Raw genomic sequence first — 15,417 nt, 5'->3', positions numbered from 1 at the left:
GAAAAACGCACAAAATAGAGCTTGCTGCGATTTTCATGCAACGCACAAGTGATGCGTGAAAATCACAGCTCATGTGCACAGCCCCATAGAAATGAATGGGTCCGGATTCAGTGCGGGTGCAATGCGTTCAACTCATGCATTGCACCCGCGCGGAAAACTCGCCCGTGTGAAAGGGGCCTAAGGGAAAATAATAGCATTCTTAATACAGAATGCTTACTAAAATGTGGCTTTAGGGGTTAATACATTTTTAAAAAAATTAACTCACCTCATCCTGCTGTTCGCGCAGCCGGCATAATCTTCTTTCTTTTTTAAGGACCTGCCAAAGGACCTTTGATGACGTCATCTGAGCGCGATGAAGTCATCAAAGGTCCTTTGGCAGGTCCTTAAAGATGATGATGCCGGCTGCGCGAACAACAGGATGAGGCGAGTTATTTTTTTAAATTTATTAACCCCTAAAGCCACATCTTAGTAAGCATTCTGTATTAAGAATGCTATTATTTTCCCTTATAACCATGTTATAAGGGAAAATAATACAGTAAATGGTACTTACATCACCTACTAGCAACCATACGTGAAAATCACACCGCAGCCGCAGTTGCTTGCGGATGCTTGCGATTTTCACACAGACCCATTCATTTCTATGGGGCCTGCGTTGCATGAAAAATGCTGAATATAGAACATGCAGTGATTTTCACGCAACGCACAAGTGAGGCGTGAAATTCACCGCTCATCTGAACAGCCCCATTGAAGTGAATGGGTCGGGATTCAGTGCGGGTACAATGCGTTCACCTCACGCATTGCACCCACATGGAATTCTTGCTCGCGTGAAAGGGGTCTAAAACCAGTCTAAGGACCAGTTCAGTTATGAAGAAACCACCCATAAATGGCCCCATTTTAGAAACTACACCCCTCAAGTTATTCAAACTTTGTTAACCCTTTAGGTGCTCCACAAGAATTAAAGGAAATGGAGATGACATTTAATAATTAAACTTTTTTTCATTAAAGTGAATGGGTCCGCACCTGAGCTGCAAAAACTGGGGCTCGGATGCGGACCCAAAAACGGTCGTGTGCATGAGGCCTAAAAATGTCCAAAAGTGCATAAAAGAAGTTAAAAATTTTAATTGATTAAACTAATAATCTACGGAAGTATGGTAAATGCGGAAACACTGCTTAATGCAAAGTCCAGGCTTATCTGGACAGGTGTCTCAGTGATATAAGAATGGGATACGGCGGGATACCATATAACAGACCCTACATGTCTTTTGGGCTCTACTTTTTTCGCAGTAGGGGGCACCTCGGATGGGAAATGTTGCGCTGGGATAATTCTGATGGCATGACTAGATGACGCTATCCCACTGATATCCTGGCACTGCTCTCCAAATATTAAATTTTTAATTATTTGTTCTTAAAAACAAGATATGTTCCTTGGTTCCCTGCTTTTTGGAACATGACAAAAGAATTATACAGGGCCACTTACATAAGCTGGACTTCAAATTTCTTATACCAAATGTGGGATTTCCTGACCGTGCTATAGGGCTGCAGCATTTGGTCTGCAAGGTCCACCCCACCCATATATTTATTGTAATCCTGTATGCAGACAGGCTGACAGACAGTGGTATTCGTGCCGCACACAGGAACATGGCTGTTACTGTCTGGATGTATAGAGGTCATTATGAGGAGATCTTTCTTGTCTCGATATTTCACAAGTAAGATGTCCCCATTGCAAAGGCCCTTTATTTCCCCAGACTTCAATTTCTGGTTGACTAAAGGCTTGGGCGGGCCTCTGATTGCGGCGTATAGTGACACATGCCACTGTCTTTCTGACTGAAAGGCATCTGAAAAGGGGTACACTGGTGTAATAATTGTCAACGTACAAGTGGTACCCCTTATATAAGAGAGGGTGCAAAAGATCCCACACTATTTTACCTGCCACATTGAGGGAAGGGGGGCATTCAGGAGGGCAAAACTGGGTATCTTTGCCCTCACACACTCTAAATGTATAGGTGTAGCCAGAGCCGCTCTTACAGAGCTTATACATTTTTAGCCCAAATCGTGCCCTCTTCCTTAGCAAATACTGGCAAAATAGAAACCTGCCTTTAACCCCTTAGTGACCAGTCTGCTTTGGGCCTTACTGGCCAAGCGTTTTTCTTCCTTTTTTCATCGTCGTGTTCTAACTTCATCGTCGTGTTTGTAACTTTCATTAATTTTTTCGTCTATATAGCTTTATGAGGGCTTGTTTTTTGCGGGACAAGTTGTAGTTTTTAATGGCGCCATTTTGGGGTACACAACTTTCTGATTAACTTTTATTAACTCTTTCTGGGAGGGAGATGGGAAAAACACCAATACTGCCACTGTGTTTTTACGTTATAAATGTTACTGCGTTTATTTTATCTTTATTCTCTGGGTCAGTACAGTACAATTACAGAGATACCAAATACATATATATATACAGTGGAGGAAATAATTATTTGACCCCTCACTGATTTTGTAAGTTTGTCCAATGACAAAGAAATGAAAAGTCTCAGAACAGTATCATTTAAATGGTAGGTTTATTGTAACAGTGGCAGATAGCACATCAAAAGGGAAATCGAAAAAATAACTTTAAATAAAAGATAGCAACTGATTTGCATTTCATTGAGTGAAATAAGTATTTGAACCCCTACCAACCATTAAGAGTTCTGGCTCCCACAGAGTGGTTAGACACTTCTACTCAATTAGTCACCCTCATTAAGGACACCTGTCTTAACTAGTCACCTGTATAAAAGACACCTGTCCACAGAATCAATCAATCAAGCAGACTCCAAACTCTCCAACATGGGAAAGACCAAAGAGCTGTCCAAGGATGTCAGAGACAAAATTGTAGACCTGCACAAGGCTGGAATGGGCTACAAAACCATTAGCAAGAAGCTGGGGGAGAAGGTGACAACTGTTGGTGCGATTGTTCGAAAATGGAAGGAGCACAAAATGACCATCAATCGACCTCGCTCTGGGGCTCCACGCAAGATCTCACCTCGTGGGGTGTCAATGGTTCTGAGAAAGGTGAAAAAGCATCCTAGAACTACACGGGAGGAGTTAGTTAATGACCTCAAATTAGCAGGGACCACAGTCACCAAGAAAACCATTGGAAACACATTACACCGCAATGGATTAAAATCCTGCAGGGCTCGCAAGGTCCCCCTGCTCAGGAAGGCACATGTGCAGGCCCGTCTGAAGTTTGCCAATGAACACCTGAATGATTCAGAGAGTGACTGGGAGAAGGTGCTGTGGTCTGATGAGACCAAAATAGAGCTCTTTGGCATTAACTCAACTCGCTGTGTTTGGAGGAAGAAAAATGCTGCCTATGACCCCCAAAACACCGTCCCCACCGTCAAGCATGGGGGTGGAAACATTTTGCTTTGGGGGTGTTTTTCTGCTAAGGGCACAGGACAACTTATTCGCATAAACGGGAAAATGGACGGAGCCATGTATCGTGAAATCCTGAGCGACAACCTCCTTCCCTCTGCCAGGACTGAAAATGGGTCGTGGATGGGTGTTCCAGCACGACAATGACCCAAAACATACAGCAAAGGCAACAAAGGAGTGGCTCAAGAAGAAGCACATTAAGGTCATGGAGTGGCCTAGTCAGTCTCCGGACCTTAATCCAATCGAAAACCTATGGAGGGAGCTCAAGCTCAGAGTTGCACAGAGACAGCCTCGAAACCTTAGGGATTTAGAGATGATCTGCAAAGAGGAGTGGACCAACATTCCTCCTAAAATGTGCGCAAACTTGGTCATCAATTACAAGAAACGTTTGACCTCTGTGCTTGCAAACAAGGGTTTTTCCACCAAGTATTAAGTCTTTTTTTGTTAGAGGGTTCAAATACTTATTTCACTCAATGAAATGCAAATCAGTTGCTATCTTTTATTTAAAGTTATTTTTTCGATTTCCCTTTTGATGTGCTATCTGCCACTGTTACAATAAACCTACCATTTAAATGATACTGTTCTGAGACTTTTCATTTCTTTGTCATTGGACAAACTTACAAAATCAGTGAGGGGTCAAATAATTATTTCCTCCACTGTATATATATATATTTTTTTACCTTTACAACTTTTTTTTGCAATAAACCCCCTTTTGTTAAAAAAAAAACAAAAAAAAAAAAAACACTTTTTGCATTGCCGCTTCCCAAAACCCATTCTTTCTAAGGTGTTGTGTGGGGGCTTGATTTTTGCGGGACGACTTGTATTTTTCATTGGCATCACTTTGGAACAAATGACGCTTTTCGATCGCTTCGATTAAGTTTTTTCGGTGGCAACTAAGAATGAATTAGCAATTCTGTCTTTTAAAAAAAAAATTTTTTACGGCGTTCACTGTAGGGGATAATTTATGTGATATTTATGTAGTCCAGGTCGCTACGGACGCGGCAATACCAAACATATGGGGGAGATACAGTACAGACCAAAAAAGTTTGGACACCCCTTCTCATTCAAAGAGTTTTCTTTATTTTCACGACTATGAAAATTGTAGATTCACACTGAAGGCATCAAAACTATGAATTAACACATGTGGAATTATATACATAACAAAAGTGTGAAACAACTGAAAATATGTCATATTCTAGGTTCTTCAAAGTAGCCACCTTTTGCTTTGATTACTGCTTTGCACACTCTTGGCATTCTCTTGATGAGCTTCAAGAGGTAGTCACCTGAAATGGTTTTCACTTCACAGGTGTGCCCTGTCAGGTTTAATAAGTGGGATTTCTTGCCTTATAAATGGGGTTGGGACCATCAGTTGCGTTGTGGAGAAGTCAGGTGGATACACAGCTGATAGTCCTACTGAATAGACTGTTAGAATTTGTATTATAGCAAGAAAAAAGCAGCTAAGTAAAGAAAAACGAGTGGCCATCATTACTTTAAGAAATGAAGGTCAGTCAGTCCGAAAAATTGGGAAAACTTTGAAAGTGTCCCCAAGTGCAGTCACAAAAACCATCAAGCGCTACAAAGAAACTGGCTCACATGCGGACCGCCCCAGGAAAGGAAGACCAAGAGTCATTTCTGCTGCGGAGGATAAGTTCATCTGAGTCACCAGCCTCAGAAATCGCAGGTTAACAGCAGCTCAGATTAGAGACCAGGTCAATGCCACACAGAGTTCTAGCAGCAGACACATCTCTAGAACAACTGTTAAGAGGAGACTGTGTGAATCAGGCCTTCATGGTAGAATATCTGCTAGGAAACCACTCATAAGGACAGGCAACAAGCAGAAGAGACTTGTTTGGGTTAAAGAACACAAGGAATGGACATTAGACCAGTGGAAATCTGTGCTTTGGTCTGATGAGTCCAAATTTGAGATCTTTGGTTCCAACCACCGTGTCTTTGTGCAACGCAGAAAAGGTGAACGGATGGACTCTACATGCCTGATTCCCACCATGAAGAATAGAGGAGGAGGTGTGATGGTGTGGGGGTGCTTTGCTGGTGACACTATTGGGGATTTATTCAAAATTGAAGGCATACTGAACCAGCATGGCTACCACAGCATCTTGCAGCGGCATGCTATTCCATCCGGTTTGCGCTTAGTTGGACCATCGTTTATTTTTCAACAGGACAATGACCCCAAACACACCTCCAGGCTGTGTAAGGGTTATTTGACCATGAAGGAGAGTGATGGGGTGCTGCGCCAGATGACCTGGCCTCCACAGTCACCGGACCTAAACCCAATAGAGATGGTTTGGGGTGAGCTGGACCGCAGAGTGAAGGCAAAAGGGCCAACAAGTGCTAAGCATCTCTGGGAACTCCTTCAAGACTGTTGGAAGACCATTTCAGGTGACTACCTCTTGAAGCTCATCAAGAGAATGCCAAGAGTGTGCAAAGCAGTAATCAAAACAAAAGGTGACCACTTTGAAGAACCTAGAATATGACATTTTCAGTTGTTTCACACTTTTTTGTTATGTATATAATTCCACATGTGTTAATTCATAGTTTAGATGCCTTCAGTGTGAATCTACAATTTTCATAGTCATGAAAATAAAGAAAACTCTTTGAATGAGAAGGTGTGTCCAAACTTTTGGTCTGTACTGTATCTTAAATAGATATAGGTGTCATATAGATTAGATAGATATAGCTTAGATATAGATTAGATACATATAGCTATCATATAGCTTAAGCTACTTTCACACCCGCGTTTGGTGCGGATCCATCATGGATCTATGGATCTGCACAAACGCATCCGTTCAGATAATACAACCGCATGCATCCGTTCAGAACGGATCCGTTTGTATTATCTTTAACATAGCCAAAACTGATTCGTCTTGAACACCATTGAAAGTCAATTGGGGACGGATCAGTTTTCTATTGTGCCAGATTGTGTCGATGAAAACGGTTCTGTTCCCATTGACCTACATTGTGTGTCAGGATGGATCCGTTTTGGCTCAGTTTAATAAGACGGACACCAAAACGCTGCAAGCAGCGTTTTGGTGTCCGCCTCTAAAGTGGAATGGAGGCGGAACGGAGCCAAACTGATGCATTCTGAGCGGATCCTTATCCATTCAGAAAGCATTAAGGTCCTTTTCAGAAAGCATTAACGGATTTCACAAACGGAAACCAAAACGCCTTAGATAGATTATATATATATATATATATATATATAGATTATATATATATATATATATATATAGATTATATATATATATATATATATATATATATATATATATATATATATATTATATATATATATATATATATATATATATATATATATATATAAGAAAAATAAATAACTGGCAGCACCACCGACCAAAATAAAATGAAGTAAAGCGGGTGCAATGTCCGGATATGGTGACTGGAGCTTACCCACTTGATACAAAACAGAGAAACGGACTGCACTCCCAAGAATCTTCAGTGAAAAAGGTTTATTCACCCATAGGTGGCACAAGCGACGAAAGGCTCATGTGAGAGCCGAAACGTCGCTTGTGCCACCTATGGGTGAATAAACCTTTTTCACTGAAGATTCTTGGGAGTGCAGTCCGTTTCTCTGTTTTGTATATATATATATATATATATATATATATATAATCTAAGCTTAGATACATATGGCTGCCATATAAGCTTAGATACATATGGCTGCCATATAAGCTTAGATACATATAGCTGTCCTAGCTTAGATACATATAGCTGTCAGATTTGGCTACTTTCCCACCTGCGTTTAGGTGCGGATCCGTCTGGTATATGCACAGACGGATCCGCACCTATAATGCAAACGCTTGTATCAGTTCAGAACGGATCCGTTTGGCTCAGTTTCATCAGACGGATATCAAAACGCTGCAAGCAGCGTTTTGGTGTCCGCCTCCAGAGTGGAATGGAGGCTGAATGGAGCCAAACTGATGCATTCTGAACGGATCCTTATCCATTCAAAATGCATTGGGGGTGAACTGATCCGTTTTGGGCCGCTTGTGAGAGCCTTGAAACGGATCGTACAGTTAGGCCCAGAAACGGCAGTGTGAAAGTAGCCTTAGATACATATAGTTGTCATAGTTTAGATACATATAGCTGTCATATTGCTTAGATAGATATAACTTAGATACAGTGGGATGCGAAAGTTTGGGCAACCTTGTTAATAGTCATGATTTTCCTGTATAAATAGTTGGTTGTTACGATAAAAAAATGTCAGTTAAATATATCATATAGGAGACACACACAGTGATATTTGAGAAGTGAAATGAAGTTTATTGGATTTACTGAAAGTGTGCTATAATACAATAAAAAATAAATACATTAATAGAGCCTCCTTTTGCAGAAATTACAGCCTCTAAACGCTTCCTGTAGGTTCCAATGAGAGTCTGGATTCTGGTTGAAGGTATTTTAGACCATTCCTCTTTACAAAACATCTTGAGTTCATTCAGGTTTGATGGCTTCCGAGCATGGACAGCTCTAAGTCACACCACAGATTTTCTATTATATTCAGGTCTGGGGACTGAGCCATTCCAGAACGTTGTACTTGTTCCTCTGCATAAATGCCTTAGTGGATTTTGAGCAGTGTTTAGGGTCGTTGTCTTGTTGAAAGATCCAGCCCCAGCGCAGCTTCAGCTTTGTCACCGATTCCTGGACATTGGTCTCCAGAATCTGCTGATACTGAGTGGAATCCATGCGTTCCCTCAACTTTGACAAGATTCCCAGTCCCTGCACTGGCCACACAGCCCCACAGCATGATGGAACCACCACCATATTTTACTGTAGGTAGCAGGTGTTTTTCTTGGAATGCTGTGTTCTTTTTCCTCCATGCATAACGCCCCTTGTTATGGCCAAATAACTCAATTTTAGTTTCATCAGTCCACAGCACCTTATTCCAAAATGAAGCTGGCTTGTCCAAATGTGTTTAGCCCACCTCAAGCGGCACTTTTTGTGCTGTGGGCGGAGAAAAGGCTTCCTCTGCATCACTCTCGCATACAGCATCTCCTAGTGTAAAGTGCGCCGAATGGTGGAACGATGCACAGTGACTCCGTCTGCAGCAAGATGATGTTGTAGGTCTTTGGTGCTGGTCTGTGGGTTGACTCTGACTGTTCTCACCATTCGTCGCTTCTGTCTATCCGAGATTTTTCTTGGTCTGCCACTTCGAGCCTTAACTTGAACTGAGCCTGTGGTCTTCCATTTCCTCAATATGTTCCTAACTGTGGAAACAGACAGCTGAAATCTCTGAGACAGCTTTCTGTATCCTTCCCCTAAACCATGATGGGGAACAATCTTTGTCTTCAGGTCATTTGAGAGTTGTTTTGAGACCCCCATGTTGCTACTCTTCAGAGAAAATTAAAAAAAAAGAGGAGGGAAACTTACAATTGACCCCCTTAAATACTCTTTCTCATAATTGGATTCACCTTTGTATGTAGGTCAGGGGTCACTGAGCTTACCAAGCCAATTTGAGTTCCAATAATTAGTTCTAAAGGTTTTGGAATCAATAAAAATGACAACAACAGTGCCCAAATGTATGCACCTGCCTAATTTTGTTTAAACAGTTATAGCACACTTTCTGCAAATCCAATAAACTTCATTTCACTTTTCAAATATCACTGTGTGTGTCTCCTATATGATATATCTAACTGACATTTTTATCGTAACAACGATTTATACAGGAAAATCATGATGATTAACAAGGTTGCCCAAACTTTCGCATACATATAACTGTCATATAGCTTAGATACATATAGCCGTCATAAAGCTTAGACAGATATAGCTTAGATACATATAGCTTAGATATACATAGAGATCTCTATATATCATCATACTTCATCAATATATGTATATAGAGATATAGCTTAGGAAATATTATATATATATATATTATACACACACACACACACTATGTATATGGTGATATTTACCGATCAATATATATATATATATATATATATGCATGTAGTAAAAAAGCACCAGCCAGAGAACGGGTGCAATGTCCACAAGGGCAGCGGCAATACCCCAATAGTACAACTTAGAGAAAATAGGACTGCACTCCAGAATAAAAGTGAAAATTGTGAACTTTTATTCACCCATAATATGGCAACCTTGCCATATTATGGGTGAATAAAAGTTCACAATTTTCACTTTTATTCTGGAGTGCAGTCCTATTTTCTCTAAGAGATTACATATATATATATATTTTTTTTTTGTGGTAGTCCGTTATTTAGCTCACCTTTCCAGAGGTGAAAAGGTAGTGGGATTAGTCAGATTATTTCGCACAAGGAGACCTCAGAAGACAGAAGTGCATTTCAACTAGCTTCCTGCCAGCTTTATTTCACAGGTTGCATTAAAACAAAAAACGGAACACCTAGCCTTGTCCAGGCTCTAACTAAACAATAAGTCCCTCTCTAGGACGTGGCTGAGCTATCCTCAGTCCACCCAAAATAAGCACGCTGTCTGAACAGCAACCTGTGATACTTGCAGTTTGCAGGCTCTGGACCTTCAGGGTCCCTCAGTGAGATGTGGCTTCTCTCACTCCCAGGAAGTTCTGAGCAAGTGTGTTGTCAGCCCAGTTATCTAGCCACTCCCCAGGTGCAGCTCATCAGGACCCAGGCTTAGTTTTTTTTAACCCTTTCCTAAATAAACTTTCTTCAGCATATGCTAAGAACCTGGGAGACACATATATACCCTCGATCACTTCACCCTGTGAGACACCACATTACCCCCATCCTGCACTAACTTACGGGTTGGGGCACCCTGGCTTGACAAACAGTAAGTATGAGACAAACCATCTACATTTCCCTGGAGGCTGCCTGCTCGATGCTGTACTGTGAACATAAAAGGCTGGAGGGACAGAAAGCACATGGTAACCCTACTATTCTTTTCTTGAGAGGTTACCTGTTTGAGCAGAGTTCCTATAGTAACCTGTGCCATATTATACTCGCGTTTCCCCATGAATACAGGTGACCCCCTACTGACTGGGTCTATAAGCTATCAGAGTTTACCAAACTGGCTTTGACTAACATGATCATACTGCCAGGATCCAGAAGAGCCTGCACCTCTCTCTCCCCTCTACTGACACAGGACACAGATGTTTATCAACCTTTTCAGGGGTCCCAATAGAACAAACCCCTTGGGCAAACATCGATTTCATATTTGGCATAGCACTCATATCACACTGCATGGGTTCCGAGTTTAACGGACATTTAGCAGCAATATGTCCTGGTCCCTTACATCGGAAGCATTTGATAGGTTCTGGTCTCAAAGACAGACTTGGACCTTTTGGCGCGTTCCGGCCAGAGTTCAGCTTTGGACCTTGTGTCTCTTTTAGGGGCCCCACCCTTCGCAGGAGCACCCCCCTGCCGGGCACTTTTCTGGGTTAGGCGGGGCTTTTGTAACAGGTCCTCTGCCACAGCATATCTTTCCACCAGAGAGACCAACTCATCTGCGCTGTTAGGATCACCATGGGTAACTCACTTGCATATTTCAGGTGGAAGGACTCTAAGATATCTGTCCACTACCACATGTTGGACAACCTCTCGAGCAGATCGAACATCTGGTTGTAACCACTTCTTGGTTAAGCGTACCAGGTCGTACATTTGGGAGCGAGTTGGTTTGTCTGCCTGAAAAACCCAATGGTGCACTCTTTGGGCCCGAACGAACAAAGTAACTCCCAAACGGGCCAAAATCTTCGCTTTCAGCTTACAGTAATCCTGAGCGTTAGTAGAATCCAAATCATAATAAGACTTCTGAGCCTCTCCACTCAGAAAGGGGGCCATCAACCCCGCCCATTGATTTGGTGGCCACCTTTCACGCTCAGCGGTGTGCTCAAAGGTCAAATAAGCCTCCACATCATCCGCGGCAGCCATCTTTTGTAGGTAGTTCCCAGCACATATGTCCTTTTTCCCCATGGGAAGATTCAGCCCTTAGCAACCAATCTGCATAAAACTGCAATTTCACTATTCAGTTAAGATGGCCGCCACTGCCCTCACCCTGAGGCCAATCCCGCCTGCCCTCACTAGCCAGTAACAATAGCCCCCCAAAAGTGTCAGTAACCAGAGCCCTCCCCCCTAAAGGGTTAATCTCCTGCAGCACAAAGGGGTCCTCTTATCACATGTTACTTTCATTTATACATTGAGCAGATGGCAGATCTCCCCTTCCCTGGTCTGCGCTGCTTCAACTCTGCCTTCTCCAGCTCTGCTGAGTGAGGGAGCATCTGCCAAGCGCAGGGACAGGGAGAAGTGCACACAGCCCAGGCACTGTTATCAGCTGCTGGGGAGGACCTGGCTTTAATAATTTACTTACAGTCCCTGTAGAGCAAATTTTTTGTGGAATGAGGTGACGGTTAGATTGGTACTATTTTTGGGGGCATACGCTTTTTTCATTGCTTGGTGTTGCACTTTTAGTGATGTAAGTTTTTTTTTAGCATAGTTTTTATTGAATTTTTTGACTATGTTCACCTGAGGGGTTAGGTCATGTGATATTTTTATATGTTGTCTACTTTTATTTTATTAATTTTTTCGGAAAAGGATGCTTTTTTCTTTTTTTACTTGCAACCTAAATCTTTTTTTTTTTTTTACTTTTTTTTTTTTGTCTCACTCTGGAACTTCAACTTTCAGGGGGCTGGATATCACAGGCTCTCACGGAAGGCAGCCACGATGCCCAAGGATGGCATCAGGCTGCCTTCCCTGCCATGAAGTCCCCGTCACCCATGAGGACCGCGTCCGTGCAAGGGTTAATGCGCCTGCATTAGTGTTTTCACCGATGCCGAAGCATACAGCAGGGGTCCGGCTATCAGTGACAGCCGATGCCCTGCCTCTGATCTGGCGGGCGCAGCTCCTGCACCCGCCCGATCAGCGCACCGTACCTGTACTGCGCTGGGATTTCTGTCCCGCATTTCTGCGTCGTACATGTACGGCGCTGTTATCCTAAGGGTTGAGCCAGGTAAGAAGATCCGACATCCAAACTAAAACCAGGCAGAATTACTAAACGGAAAATGAAATAATACCTGTGGATTGACATCTAATATACAAGTTCGTCCAGCCATTACAACTTCATGAATAGAGTCTATTTTGGTGCCATACAGATTGCCTTCATATTCTCCATGTTCCAAGTATCTGCCAGCTTTCACTTCTGCCTCCATTTCAGATCTAGATACGAATATGTATGCATGTCCATCTTTTTCCTCTTCCCTTGGCTTGCGTGAAGTGACTGTACAGGAAAAGAAAGAAATACAATGTTTTCATTTGTATGATTGTTAGGACTATTAAAAAACAATAAAGCAGGAGAAATTCAAATAAGTGGGAAGATTGCAATGTCTATTATACCAGGCAGAGCCCAACTCGACACAAGGCAACTGCAAATCTACTACAATGCAAAAGCAAAAATGAAAATGCAGCAGCACCCTGCAGGGGCTAAGTTATGTGCATACATGTAATACTACTATGAATTGCAGTACTGCTATAGTCACTATACTTGTGCACTAAGAACCTCAAACTTACATCGTCCGAATGGTCATAACTCTTTGAATTTGAGAAATGATTATTGTTTGCAATAATGTGCAGGATTTGAATGATGAGCGGTAAAGTGTTCTATTTCCATGGATTGGACAAATCTGCCTCCCTGAAAAAGTATTGTCAGTCTCCACCACATTCTCCCCATCTAATCAATTAAAATATCTGCCTGCCTATCGGACACTGTTAGGGATATTAATCAAGACTGGCGTTCCCATACATCAGTCTTGATCCCCCCTACGCTGGAGTAAGAAGCGCCTAATTTATTAAGAGTCAAATGCCTCTCTCTGCTCCTCCGTGCGCCACAAACTCAAGTCTACACCAGCTGGTAGATGGCACAGACTTGAACCATATTCTATGCAAGTTTCTTAAAGGGGTTCTCCAGGAATTAAGGAAATGAAAATAGTTAAATATTACTTTATTATAAATATATTCTCAAATACCTTTAATTATTTATAATGGCTCATTTTGTCTGGGAAGCAATCATCAGGGGAAACAAAATGGCTACTGTCCCATTATTTCACACAAAACCTGCCCTAATCACACATGAGGACAAGTTACTTTACAACACTGAGGTAAAGAGCTGCCTCATTCTCCTCTCTCATCATCTGAATACAGATGATAAGCACTTTAGCTGAATCTCTGGGTAATTTAGTTCATGAGGAGACATGAAGTACAGACTGTGATAATGTGTTGCTGTGGTAATGGAGGCTGCATACAAGAGCTGCTGCTCATTAGCCACATCTCACCCTCCTCTCATGTCTCCTCATCATCTCCATTCCCACAGAGATTCACCTGTATTCAGGATCAGGATTCCAGACAGGAATGGAGGATAAGGTAGCACTATGGCTCCTGTGTGATTAGGACAGGTTTTGTGTGTACTGATATTAATTTTCCTAACGATTGCTCCCTAGACAAAACAAGCCATTCGAAGTAATAAAAGATATTTGTGAATATATTTATTATGAAATAATATTTAAGTATTTTCATTTTTTTAATTCCTGGAGAACCCCTTTAAGTTATAGTGAATCAGGTGGGCGGTGCTAAGCCCAGCCCTTACCACTAATCCCCACCCCCTTTTCTCACCACTTTACTGAAGTTTTATAAAGCCACACAAATTATGGTGCAAATATGGTGCGCGCCATAATCTGTGTATTTTTTTTACACCACAGTAGTGGCAGAAAAGCTTTCATAAATGTCCCCCTGTGTTTTGAACACAATCAAAAGGGAACATAGGTTCATCAGAAAGCTGAACTGGAGATTAAGGGTAAATGAGGAGAAGTTAAAGGGGTATTCCGGTTGTTAGACATTATCCCCTTCCACTGGATAGCGGATAATTAATAGATTGGTGGGGGACCCCCATTGATCATGAGACTGCGTGGCCGCGTACCCCCCTGCAGCCCCCTTGAAAAGAACAGAGTGGCCGGTCACACGTGTGCGTGAATGGAGCGGCCATGCACATGTGTGACCGGCCACTCCATTCATTTCAGGAGGGCTGCAGGGGGTATGGGACCCACAGCGGTAGGACCCCCACTGATCTAATAGTAATCCCCTATCCTGTGGATAGGGGATATCCTTCTAACAACCAGAATACCCCTTTCTCAAACAACTACACCCTGATGCAAAGCAAAATACAGTTAGGCCTCTTTCACATGGGCGTCAGTTTTTTTGCCCGGATAAGAGCCGGGTGCGTTGCGGGAAAATGCGCGATTTTTCCATGCGAGTGCAAAACATTGTCATGCGTTCCACTCGCGTGAGAAAAATCGCGCATATTTGGTACCCAAACCCGCTTGGGATTGATGTTCTGAAGATTGTATTATTTTCCCTTATAACATGGTTATAAGGGAAAATAATAGCATTCTGAATACAGAATGCATAGTAAAACAGCGCTAGAGGGGTTAAAAAAAAAATATATAATTTAACTCACCTTAGTCCACTTGATCGCGAAGCCGGCATCTCCTTGTGTCTCCTCTGCGCTGAACAGGACCTGGGGTGAGCTGCTGCATTAAATACCGGTTAAGGACCTTTGATGACGTCACTCCGGTCATCACATGGTATGTCACATGATCTTTTACCATGGTGATTCACCATGGTAAAAGACCATGTGATGACCGGAGTGACGTCATCAAAGGTCCTTAACCGGTATTTAATGCAGCAGCTCACCCCAGGTCCTGTTCAGCGCAGAGGAGACACAAGGAGATGCCGGCTTCGCGATCAAGTGGACTAAGGTGAGTTAAATTATTTTTTTTAACCCCTCTAGCGCTGTTTTACTATGCATTCTGTATTCAGAATGCTATTATTTTCCCTTATAACCATGTTATAAGGGAAAATAATAATGATCGGGTCTCCATCCCGATAGTCTCCTAGCAACCGTGCGTGAAAATCACACTGCATCCGTACTTGCTTGCGGATGCTATGCGATTTTCACGCTTCCCATTCACTTCTATGGGGCCTGCGTCGCGTGAAAAATCGGACAATA

The 15,417-nt window shown here is 42.3% G+C and overlaps 1 protein-coding gene across 2 annotated transcripts in view; it reads right to left on the bottom strand.

The window, feature by feature from the left end:
* Nucleotides 1–15,417, bottom strand: part of PALS2 (protein associated with LIN7 2, MAGUK p55 family member) — a 127,644-nt gene that overhangs the window by 35,394 nt on the left and 76,833 nt on the right. For both annotated transcript variants that reach the window (XM_044294478.1, XM_044294479.1), the window contains exon 10: nt 12,434–12,636. In XM_044294478.1, coding sequence (XP_044150413.1) covers nt 12,434–12,636 — 203 coding nt within the window. The remainder of the gene's footprint in view (nt 1–12,433; nt 12,637–15,417) is intronic.

This window comes from Bufo gargarizans, chromosome 5 (genome assembly GCF_014858855.1).
Source record: "Bufo gargarizans isolate SCDJY-AF-19 chromosome 5, ASM1485885v1, whole genome shotgun sequence".
NCBI classification, from domain to species: Eukaryota; Metazoa; Chordata; class Amphibia; order Anura; family Bufonidae; genus Bufo; species Bufo gargarizans.
Note: the sequence above shows the minus strand (reverse complement) of the source record. Positions and strands in the feature narration are given on the sequence as shown.